General features: G+C 43.8%; 1 protein-coding gene across 4 annotated transcripts in view; it reads right to left on the bottom strand.

Moving 5' to 3' along the window:
- Positions 1-12,816, bottom strand: part of LOC133555803 (uncharacterized) — a 63,943-nt gene that overhangs the window by 21,507 nt on the left and 29,620 nt on the right. For all 4 annotated transcript variants that reach the window (XR_009807406.1, XM_061905192.1, XM_061905193.1 and 1 more), the window contains exons 3-7: positions 10,400-10,482; positions 6,643-6,703; positions 6,465-6,568; positions 6,242-6,360; positions 3,287-3,418 (exon numbers count right to left, since the gene is read on the bottom strand). Coding sequence is in view for 3 of the 4 variants with exons in the window: in XM_061905192.1 (XP_061761176.1) it covers positions 3,287-3,418; positions 6,242-6,360; positions 6,465-6,568; positions 6,643-6,703; positions 10,400-10,415 (432 nt within the window). In the remaining variant the exon portion in view is untranslated. The remainder of the gene's footprint in view (positions 1-3,286; positions 3,419-6,241; positions 6,361-6,464; positions 6,569-6,642; positions 6,704-10,399; positions 10,483-12,816) is intronic.

Raw genomic sequence — 12,816 nt, 5'->3', positions numbered from 1 at the left:
ACCTTTCAATCCGGTTTCAGGGCAAATCACTCTACTGAGACAGCCCTCGCAAAAATGACTAATGATCTATTGCTAACGATGGATTCTGATGCGTCATCTATGTTGCTGCTCCTCGATCTTAGCGCTGCTTTCGATACCGTCGATCTTAATATTTTATTAGAGCGTATCAAAACACGAATTGGTATGTCAGACTCAGCCTTGTCTTGGTTTAACTCTTATCTTACTGACAGGATGCAGTACGTCTCCCATAACAGTATGACCTCGGACTACGTTAAGGTAACGTGTGGAGTTCCCCAGGGTTCGGTCCTTGGCCCTGCACTCTTCAGCATCTACATGCTGCCGCTGGGTGACATCATACGCAAATACGGTGTTAGCTTTCACTGTTATGCTGATGACACCCAACTCTACATGCCCCTAAAGCTGACCAACACGCCGGATTGTAGTCAGCTGGAGGCGTGTCTTAATGAAATTAAACACTGGATGTCCGCTAATTTTTTGCAACTTAACGCCAAAAAAACGGAAATGCTGATTATCGGTCCTGCTAGACACCGACCTCTATTTAATAATACAACTCTAACATTTGACAACCAAATAATAAAACAAGGTGACTCTGTAAAAAATCTGGGTATTATCTACGACCCAACTCTCTCCTTTGAGTCACACATTAAAAGCGTTACTAAAACGGCCTTCTTTCGTCTCCGTAATATCGCTAAAATTCGCTCCATTTTGTCGACTAAAGACGCCGAGATCATTATCCATGCGTTTGTTACGTCTCGTCTCGATTACTGTAACGTATTATTTTCGGGTCTCCCCATGTCTAGCATTAAAAGATTACAGTTGGTACAAAATGCGGCTGCTAGACTTTTGACAAGAACAAGAAAGTTTGATCACATTACGCCTGTACTGTATATACCTTTATATACATATATACATACATATATACCTATACTGTATATACCTTTATATACATATATACATACATATATACCTATACTGTATATACCTTTATATACATATATACATACATATATAGCTGTACTGGCTCACCTGCACTGGTTTCCTGTGCACTTAAGATGTGATTTTAAGGTTTTACTACTTGCGTATGAAATACTACACGGTCTAGCTCCATCCTATCTTGCCGATTGTATTGTACCATATGTCCCGGCAAGAAATCTGCGTTTAAAAGACTCCGGCTTATTAGTGATTCCTAGAGCCCAAAAAAAGTCTGCGGGCTATAGAGCGTTTTCCGTTCGGGCTCCAGTACTCTGGAATGCCCTCCCGGTAACAGTTCGAGATGCTACCTCAGTAGAAGCATTTAAGTCTCACCTTAAAACTCATCTGTATACTCTAGCCTTTAAATAGACCTCCTTTTTAGACCAGTTGATCTGCCGCTTCTTTTCTTTATTCTCCTATGTCCCCCCTCCCTTGTGGGTCCGGTCCGATGACCATGGAAGAAGTACTGGCTGTCCAGAGTCGAGACCCAGGATGGACCGCTCGTCGGGACCCAGGATGGACCGCTCGCCTGTGTATCGGTTGGGGACATCTCTACGCTGCTGATCCGCCTCCGCTTGGGATGGTTTCCTGAGGACGGAACTCTCGCTGCTGTCTTGGATCCGCTTTGAACTGAACTCTCGCGGCTGTGTTGGAGCCACTATGGATTGAACTTTCACAGTATCATGTTAGACCCGCTCGACATCCATTGCTTTCGGTCCCCTAGAGGGGGGGGGGTTGCCCACATCTGAGGTCCTCTCCAAGGTTTCTCATAGTCAGCATTGTCACTGGCGTCCCACTGGATGTGAATCCTCCCTGCCCACTGGGTGTGAGTTTTCTTGCCCTTTTGTGGGTTCTTCCGAGGATGTCGTAGTCGTAATGATTTGTGCAGTCCTTTGAGACATTTGTGATTTGGGGCTATATAAATAAACATTGATTGATTGACACTTAGGGCTGGCTAGTAAAACAATATTGCCATACTGCAAAACAACTTGCTTCTTTGCCTTGTCTTAACTTTTTTATTGCCTGTTTTTGCACTGCTCTCCAAATCTAAACATTGGAACTATTTAACTGGCCACAAGGAAATTGACAAGATCTCGGGTTTACGGGAAACGGCTTGTCGAGACGGAGCAGTTGTTGCTGGACACGCAGCGGACTCTTGGGAGAAGAAGGAGTGCCGCGTGCCTGGCGACCTTTTCCAATCGAGGACGTGAAGATATCTACTTATTGGGGATGATGACAACAGGACATCTGCTGTCTTCAAAGTAGCCCGAAGCTGCCACAAATGATTGGAGGATGTGGGAAGAACTGTGGACACTTTTGATTTTGGATCACATCGGACTGTCTTGCCCCGCAGGATTTTGAGGACAGTCAGACAATTTAGAGTGGGACATCTCTGCGCTGCTGATCCGCCTCCGCTTGGGATGGTTTCCTGCTGGCTCCGCTGTGAACGGGACTCTCGCTGCTGTGTTGGATCCGCTTTGGACTGGACTCTCGCGACTGTGTTGGATCCATTGTGGATTGAATTTTCACAGTATCATGTTAGACCCGCTCGACATCCATTGCTTTCCTCCTCTCCAAGGTTCTCATAGTCATCATTGTCACCGATGTCCCACTGGGTGTGAGTTTTCCTTGCCCTTATGTGGTTTGTGCAGCCCTTTGAGACACTAGTGATTTAGGGCTATATAAGTAAACATTGATTGATTGATTGATTGATTGATATTTTCACTCGCATCCAAAACATTCTAAGTTGGATTGTTTCCCTGGCTTGGCGACTCTCCTGAAGGACAGTGCGGCAAAGACACAACAAACTCCCTTCTTGTCTCTCATGGACACACACCTGTTGGTGCTGACTTTGGACTTACTGGCTGCACGACATCAAGGCCGCGGAACGGAGACACGCTGCAGGCTTACCCAGACACATGCATCCACCAAAAAATATACGCCGCACACACACATTCCCCGCCCTCGACGCAAAACCCATAGGTGTGATGGAAGGATGGGCAGTGCCTAAGAGCTGCGGCCTGCCACCATGGCCCCCCAATCCCTCCCCTCTGTTGCTTGATATTAAGTTAAAGTACCAATGATTGTCACACACACACTAGGTGTGGTGAAATATGTCTTCTGGATTTGACCCATCCCCTTGATCACCCCCTGGGAAGTGAGGGGAGCTGCAGGGAATCATTTATGGTGATTTAACCCCCAATTCCAACGTTTGATGCTGAGTGCCAAACAGGGAGGAAATGGGACCCATTTTTATAGTGTTTGGTATGACTAGGCCGGGGTTTGAGCTCACCGTGCATTGGACTTTTATGTCCAGGCAAGTTTTGAGCACAGTGTTGTTACGGTAGATTCCGACGACAACCAAGGGGTTTTCCTTCAGCTGGCAGCCCTGTTGACCGCATGTCATGGTCCCAATGAGGAGTTCCTGTAGGGACACAAGCAGGTTTTTTTCGTTTGAATCTAAACATGATTTGTCACAGCATTAGTTGTACATTGTAAGTTGATCATTTTAAATGCACCAGTATCGTTTCAGAATTATAAAAAAGAAAAAAATGGACAATAAATAATCCAAATTAAGGCTCCACGGTCAATTGTTAAAAAGTCCTTATCTCGATTTTCACATGTATGTTATTTCATTTTAAAACACATTTTTCCACGTGCTGCATTTGACACCAGCGTAGCACGTTGACATTTGAACAACAGCAGAGAGAAAAGTACAAGTTATGTCAGAAGAACTTCCGTGTTCAGGACAGAGAAAGGGATGAAAACCTTGGTGTTAATGATGGATGTGCACTGAAACTCCATTTCTTAATGGCACCGTGGAACCGAACCGAAAAAAGAAGTAGTCATGGTCTATGGATGGCTTTCTGGGTTTTGTAAGATGTTGAGAAAAGAGAGCAGGCAAGAAGTCGACAAATAGTGGAGAAGACAACTTAAAGGGGAACATTATCACAATTTCAAAAGGGTTAAAAACAATAAAAATCAGTTCCCAGTAGCTTGTTGTATTTTTTTCCCAAATTTTACCGGTCCCGGAATATCCCTAAATAAAGTGCCTTATTTTCGGTATCTTCCAAACCACTATCCATTTCCCTGTGACGTCATACAGTGCTGCCAATACAAACAACATGGCGGTTACCACAGCAAGATATAGCGACATTAGCTCGGATTCAGACTCGGATTTCAGCGGCTTAAGCGATTCAACAGATTACGCATGTATTGAAACAGATGGTCGGAGTATGGAGGCAGATAATGAAAACGAAATTGAAGAAGAAATTGAAGCTATTGAGCGAATAGCTATTGACGCTATTCGGCCATGGCGTGGGTGTACCTAATGCAGTGGCCCATAGCATGGCTGCCTTATTAGCATCGCCGGTAAAATGTGCGGACCAAACGATCAGGACTTTCGCATCTTGTGACACTGGAGCAACTTAAATCCGTCGATTGGTAAGTGTTTGTTTCGCATTAAATGTGGGTATCTAATTTCAAATGTACATACAGCTAGCGTAAATAGCATGTTAGCATCGATTAGCTGGCAGTCACGCCGTGACCAAATATGTCTGATTAGCACATAAGTCAACAACATCAACAAAACTCACCTTTGTGATTTCGTTGACTTAATGGTTGCAAATGCATCTGCAGGTTATCCATACATCTCTGTGCCATGTCTGTCTTAGCATCGCCGGTCAAATGTGAAGACACTCTGGCACATTCATTGGGGGTCTGGGGGCAGATTTCTTGCCAGTGGTGCAACTTGAATCCCTCCCTGTTAGTGTTGTTACACCCTCCGACAACACACCCACGAGGCATGATGTCTCCAAGGTTCCAAAAAATAGTCGAAAAAACGGAAAATAACAGAGCTGAGACCCGGTGTTTGTAATGTGAAAATGAAAATGGCGGGTGTGTTACCTCGGTGACGTCACGTTCTGACGTCATCGCGAAAAGACCGATTAACAGAAAGGTGTTTAATTTGCCAAAATTCACCCATTTAGAGTTCGGAAATCGGTTAAAAAAATACATGGTCTTTTTTCTGCAACATCAAGGTATATATTGACGCTTACATAGGTTTGGTGATAATGTTCCCCTTTAAAGACCAACACCACATTTACAGCCTTCACAATAAAAGTACTCATGTCTGACCAAATAGTAAAAGATCTTTCACAAGCATATATTTTTTTTTTGCACATTAGCTGTGTTCTGTAATTATTTCATTTAGGGATGCACCGAAATGAAAATTTGTGGCCGAAGCCGAAGAAAATTTAAACGCTTGGCCGAATACCGAATACAGTTTTTCATAATTTTTTAAATATTGCATAAATAGCCTAGAATAAATATTTAGACATGTTTTTCAAATAAAGTATTTTTTTATTGAATATTGACATTTTTTTAAATATCCCAGTAGCCTTTGCTTTTCAAAAAAAAGCAGTTTTTCATTTATATTAGGCCTTCAAACAAAACATGCATTACAAAAAGAAATAAAGTGCATTAAAGTGGATAAACCCACAACAAATGAATTATTGTCCTTTTGGCAAAAGTCTGCTTAGCCACAGTAGATATGCTAATAATGTAAACAGAAGGCTCAAGTAAATCTCAATTAAGTGTGTGCTTGTAACCTCATACACTTATACAGGTAGCCTACACAACAGGCTAATAATGTAAACAGAGGCCCCACTAAATCTCAATAAGTGTGTGCTTGTAACCTCATACACTTATACAGGTACACAACATATCCCTGCACGTTGGTTGATTGCATCACCCCGTCAAAAAAATTGCGTCACACGCCACTATTCGGCCTTGTTTTTAACTCATTCCACCGAAGGCTGAATGTGGCTTTTTTTGCCATATTCGGCCGAATATATTCGGTTACCGATTAATCGGTGCATCCCTAATTTCATTACAATTATTTATTTACCCAATGTATTATTCAGACAAGATAAGACAAAGAAGCAGGCAAGAGAGTAAAGGGGGGAGGGAAAAGAAAGTGTCCACCCCTGATGCAAGCAGGCAGAAAAGGAAAGGGCGGGAAACCATGAAGCCAGAACCCAACAACTTTGAAAACCTTTTACTGAACAAAGTTGGAAAACTAATCCGTGCAAAAGTAATTGTGATGCATGCCAAGACATGATGAATGGATTTTTTTTTTAAATCGCGCAAGAAAAAACAAGCCGGAGAATTGTCTCCATTGTAATAATATTCAGCTGTTTGCCAGAACCGTGCAGCCCTTATCCAAAAGATATGATCAACAAAATACCTTCTCATTAAATACATCTATAGTGCATCTGGTGTCCGGTCCACAGTTACAATCATAGTCGTACTTGAAGCCGTCCTTAGTCTTTATGTCTTCGCAGACGACAGACACCGGTTGGCATCCTGTAAAACAATACCTTTCTTAGAAAGCCTTCTAATTAAAAGAACAACATTCACACAGCTCTTATCTAACTTGCTTTGAATGAGAAATGCAGCACAAGACTTACCTGACACTCCCTTGGTGATCAAACCGCATAAACACGTAAAGAAAACTATTCTTCCAACAAGGGAGCAAGCAAACATGTCGACCATCTGAGTGAAGAAGAAAGCGCTAGAAGGAAGGAAGTTCAGAGAGTTAGTCTATGCTTTGTTGAAAAATTAACAGCCAATGATATCATTACATACCTGGTGCGGCACACTAGTCGCTTTGACACTTCACTTCTGAGGTTCTGCAGATGAATTTTTCCTATGAATGGAAAAAAAGTGTCAAGGAGGACACTGTCAAATCACACACACACACACACACACACACACACACACACACACACACACACACACACACACACACACAATCAGCAGCAGCAGCAGTTCCACTCTCTGCCTCACGAGCAGTCACGTTCTCATACACTATTTTGACTAAAGCAGGCGTGCCCATTACGTGGATGGCGAGCTACCAGTCGACTGCGGGGGTGTGTCAGTCGATCTCGAGCCAGGCTTTTAAAAAAAATAGACCTAAAAATGAGTGCTCATCAATCTTCACCAAGACGTCACTTAAATGACATTCACGGCACCCGAGGGTCTTGTGAGATGACGCTGGCTGCTGCAAGATCATTATTATGAAAATATGACCGAGAGGAAGGCGAGAAACACTTTTTATTTCACAGACTCTCGCGCCGTACCTTCCGTCAAAACTCTAAAGGCCGACTGCACATTTCCTATCTTCACAATAAAAGCCCTGCTTCATGCTGCCTGCGCTAACTAAATAAGAGTCTCGGAAAACTGGCGTGCACAAGCGATCCCTCAGAAAGCTGGCGTGCACATCACTTGTGCACGCCAGCTTTCCGAGACTCTTATTTTGTTAGCGCAGGCAGCATGAAGCAGGGCTTTTATTGTGAAGATAGGAAATGTGCAGTCGGCCTTTAGAGTTTTGACGGAAGGGACGGCGCGAGAGTCTGTTGAAATAAAAAGTGTTTCTCGCCTTCCTCTCTGTCATTTTTTCATAATAATGAACTGGCAGCAGCCAGCGTCATCTCACAAGACCCTCGGGTGCCGTGAATGTCAATCAAGCAAGCTACGGAATTTGCCGCCAATGTTTTTCTTGTAAAGTGTATGGAAGCTGGATGAATTAGATGCCAAAAACCGACCACTTCCATGTGGTATTGTACAGAAAGGACAACTTTTTTTCTCCTCCATTTGAAAATGTGGGCGTTATCATCATTACTGTCTGATTCCAATCAATGCAAGTCATCAGAATCAGGTAATACACCAACTTATATTCTTGTCTTCGTGAAAGAAAGATATCTATATGTGTTACACATGCTTGTATTATCATTAAACACATTTAACTTGTTTACAAAAACGTCTCTTTCATAAATAAATAAATATAAATAATATATATAAATGAGGTAGATCCCCTCGAGTTGGTCAATTGAAAAGTAGCTCGCCTGCAGAAAAAGTGTGGGCACCCCTGGACTAAAGTATTTGGCCACCCATCCAAATGATGACAATCACCTGGCCCGGTGTATCAAATCAAGCACTTAGGCATGGAGACTGTTTCTACAAACATTTGTGAAAGAATGGGCCGCTCTCAGTGATTTCCAGCGTGGAACTGTCATAGGATGCCACAATTCCGGTTGTGAAATTTCATTGTTCCTAAATATTCCAAAGTCAACTGTCGGCTTTATTATAAGAAAATGGAAGAGTTTGGGAACAACAGCAACTCAGCCACCGAGTGGTAGGCCACGTAAACTGGCTTTCTGCACAGTCAGTTGCTACAGAGCTCCAAAACTTCATGTGACCTTCCAATTAGCCCACGCACAGTACGCAGAGAGCTTCCTGGAATGGGTTTCCATGGCCGAGCAGCTGAATCTAAGCCGTACATCACCAAGTCCAATGCAAAGCGTGGGATGCAGTGGTGTAAAGCATGTCGCCACTGGACTCTAGAGCAGTGGAGACGTCTTTTCTGGAGTGATTAGTCAAGCTTTAGCATCTGGTAGTCTGATGGACCAGTCTGGGTTAGGAGGTTGCCAGGAGATCGGGACATTTCGGACTGCATTGTGCCGGGTGGGAAATGTGGATAAAAGAGGTTCATTATGGTGTGAGGTGGGGTTTTTTTTTTAAGGAGTTGGGCTTGGCCCCTTAGTTCCAGTGAAAGGAACTTTGAATGCTCCGGGATACAAAAACATTTTTGGACAATTCCATGCTCCCAACCTGGTGGGAACAGTTTGGAGCGGACCCCTTCCTCTTCCAACACAACCGTGCAGCAGTGCACAAAGCAAGGTCCACAAAGACATGGATGACAGAGTCTGGTGTGGATGAACTTGACTGGCCTGCACAGAGTCCTGACCTGAACCTAATAGAATATTTTTGTGATGAATTAGAACGGAGATCAAGAACCAGGCCTTCTCTACCAACATCATTGTGTGACCTCACCAATGCGCTTTAGGAGGAATGGTGGAAAATTCCTATAAACACACCTTGTGGACAGCCTTCCCAGAAGAGTTGAAGCTGTAACAGCTGCAAAAGGTCATATTGAACCCTATGGGTTAGGAATGGCCCGCAATGAGATGACGACTTCTCCAGGGTGTACCCCCGCCTTCCGCCCGATTGTAGCTGAGTATGACACATAGAATGGACCCTCTATCCCCGTTTAAATGAGCAAGACACTTCACCCTTGCTCCTGATGGGTGCTGGTTGGCGCCTTGCATGGCAGCTCCCTCCATCAGTGTGTGTGAATGTGGAAGTAGTGTCAAAGCGCTTTGAGTACCTTGAAGGTAGAAAAGCGCTATACAAGTACAACCCATTTATTTATTTATTTATAACATCTCATTTCAGTAGGCCTTTAAAAGGGGGATAGCAGGTCCATTCTATGTGCCATACTTGATCATTTCGCGATATTGCCATATTTTTGCTGAAAAGGATTTAGTAGAGAACATCCACGATAAAATTCGCAACTGTCGGTGCTAACAGAAAAGCCCTGCCTCTACCGGAAGTCGCAGACGATGACATCACATGTTGATGGCTCCTCACATATTCACATTGTTTTTAATGGGAGCCTCCAACAAAAAGTGCTATTCGGACCGAGAAAACGACAATTTCCCCATTAATTTGAGCGAGGATGAAAGATTCGTGTTTGAGGATATTGATAGCGACGGACTAGAAAAAAAAAAATTAAACAAAAAAACAAGTTAAAAAAAAAACGTGATTGCATTGGGACGGAGTCCGATATTTTTACACACATTTACTAGGATAATTCTGGGAAATCCCTTATCTTTCTATTGTGTTGCTAGTGTTTTAGTGAGATAAATAGTACCTGATAGTCGGAGGGGTGTGTACACGGGTGTCTTGACGCCAATGTCTCAGGGAAGATTACAGTTGGTACAAAATGCGGCTGCTAGACTTTTGACAAGAACAAGAATTTGTAATTTTATTTTGAAATCCTACCTTTTTCCGGAAGTGACGTTGAGTCCTAACTCGTTGCTGAGACATGCGTGAGGAAGTAAGTGTTTCTCTCTGCTCAAGTGTTTTTAAAGTGTTTGGCTGTAAAACGAGATTATAATGTGCTCTTGTGTTGCTGATATGGTAATGTACACTTGTTCTGCTCATAGTTTGAGTGTTTTAGCAAACTTTTTGCTGGTGTACTGCTCGGTGGCGTTTCTCGCTGACGCACACACTGTGGCTGCGGCATTTCATTGAAGTTTCCCCTCCATTTTAGACAGGTTTGCTGCTGAGTCCTGTGTTAACGCTGCCGCACTGTTTCCTGTATTATTTCATACAGGTAAAAATAAATACGCCACCTGTTTCGGCTAAAGGCAACCACAGAGTCCTCTTGTCGTCAAAGCAAATACACAACGCAGATTCGAACCGGCTACTAAAGTATTACAAAGTATGCAGTTCCTCGTCAAGGATAATACTTTTGACACAATTAATTTGATGAACATACCTTTGAATGGGAGCATAGTGGAAGGAAAGGCTCAAACTGAGGCACACCCGTCTGTAGTCTCTGCTTGCTCGCAAACCACGTGACTAGGAGGGAGGAGAACGTAATGTCACAAACTGTGATAAAGTCAGATTTCCCTCCAACCAAACTTAACAATAGCTCTAAATAAGCTCGCCTTCGGTACAAGTCAAAATGAAAAGCCTTCAAACACAGTCAGCGCAATGAAGGAGCCGAGAGGCGCTTCTTCCTTATCTTCCGCCGACTAACATGTACGCCGCTATCAAAAGTCCCTCTTGCAACATGAATTGATTAACGTGGACCCCGACTTAAACAAGTTGAAAAACGTATTAGGGTGTTACCATTTAGTGGTCAATTGTACGGAATATGTACTGTACTGTGCAATCTACTAATTAAAGTTTCAATCAATATCCTGCTTCCGGTGTTGTGCCGAATTATGCACCCATCCATCCATCATCTTCCGCTTATCCGAGGTCGGGTCGCGGGGGCAACAGCCTAAGCAGGGAAGCCCAAACAACAATAACGTTTCCAAAGTGCTGCACAGCCATGTTAAAAACAATTGTAAAAAAAAAATAATAATGAAAAAATATGTATATATATTATGCTCCACCAATGACTGAATAAAAACAAAAAAATAAATAAATATAAAACCAATAAAAACAATAAAAAAACAAATATGATTAAAAACTATTTTAAAGGGTAAAATCAATTAAAACAGTAAAATAGAAATCAAAGTGTGTTTATAATAATTTAAAACATGTCATCAAAATTCTAAAACTAATCCTAATCAGGAAAAATTACTAATGATCCATCCATCCATCTTCTTCCGCTTATCCGAGGTCGGGTCGCGGGGGCAGCAGCCTAAGCAGGGAAGCCCAGACTTCCCTATTTCCAGCCACTTCGTCCAGCTCTTCCCGGGGGATCCCGAGGCGTTTCCAGGCCAGCCAGGAGACATAGTCTTCCCAACGTGTCCATGGTCTTCCCCGTGGCCTCCTACCAGCTGGACGTGCCCTAAACACCTCCCTAGGGAGGCATCCTGACCAGATGCCCGAACCACCTCATCTGGCTCCTCTCGATGTGAAGGAGCAGCGGCTTTACTTTGAGTTCCTCCCTGATGACAGAGCTTCTCACCCTATCTCTAAGGGAGAGACCCAAACTCATTTGGGCCGCTTGTACCCGTGATCTTATCCTTTCGGTCATGACCCAAAGCTCATGACCATAGGTGAGGATGGGAACGTAGATCGACCGGTAAATTGAGAGCTTTGCCTTCCGGCTCAGCTCCTTCTTCACCACAACGGATCGATACAACGTCCGCATTACTGAAGACGCCGCACCGATCCGCCTGTCGATCTCACCATCCACTCTTCCCTCACTGGTGAACAAGACTCCTAGGTACTTGAACTCCTCCACTTGGGGCAGGGTCTCCTCCCCAACCCGGAGATGGCACTCCACCCTTTTCCGGGCGAGAACCATGGACTCGGACTTGGAGGTGCTGATTCTCATTCTGGTCACTTCACACTCTGCTGCGAACCGATCCAGTGCTTTGTGGACTTTGAGAAGGCATTGGACCGTGTCCCTCGGGAAGTCCTGTGGGGAGTGCTCAGAGAGTCTTATTGTGGCGGTCCACTCCCTGTATGATCAGTGTCAGAACTTGGTCCGCATTGCCGGCAGTAAGTCGGACACATTTCCAGTGAGGGTTGGACTCCGCCAAGGCTGTCCTTTGTCACCCATTCTGTTCAGAACTTTTATGGACAGAATTTCTAGGCGCAGTCAAGGCGTTGAGGGGTTCCGGTTTGGTGACCGCAGGATTAGGTCTCTGCTTTTTGCAGATGATGTGGTCCTGATGGCTTCATCTGGCCGGGATCTTCAGCTCTCACTGAATTATGCACCCCTGCCGTAAAATGCACCCCCTGGCGGGAGCGCGCTTACGTCACCCGTCTCGAAAAGTAGCTAAACTCGGCTAAAATCGCCTCTTTCGGCATAAACATTTACACGAGGTGAATAATCCAAGTTGTCTTTACTTTGGATATATTAATGGGTGGATTAATTGTGATTCCTCAATGATTTCGCCGTCATTGCCTAATTATTTCACCTTATGTACTTTTTTATGCCGAAAGAGGCGATGTACCCACTTGAATGACGACGAAATCAATGAAGAATCACAATTAATCCATCCATTAATATATCCAAAGTAAAGACAACTTGGATTATTCACCTTATGTACAGTTTTATGCCGAAAGAGGCGATTTTAGCCGAGTTTAGCTACTTTTCGAGACGGGTGACGTAAGCGCGCTCCCGCCAGGGGGTGCATTTTACGGCAGGGGTGCATAATTCGGCACAACACCGGCGCCCAGACGGCATAGTCACCGTAGTTGCGCCCTCTCTTTTTTTTTAATGTTTAT

Source organism: Nerophis ophidion, linkage group LG07 (genome assembly GCF_033978795.1).
Source record: "Nerophis ophidion isolate RoL-2023_Sa linkage group LG07, RoL_Noph_v1.0, whole genome shotgun sequence".
Lineage (NCBI taxonomy): Eukaryota > Metazoa > Chordata > Actinopteri > Syngnathiformes > Syngnathidae > Nerophis > Nerophis ophidion.
The sequence above is the reverse complement of the archived record's forward strand: the minus strand, read 5'-3'. Positions and strand labels throughout refer to the sequence as shown.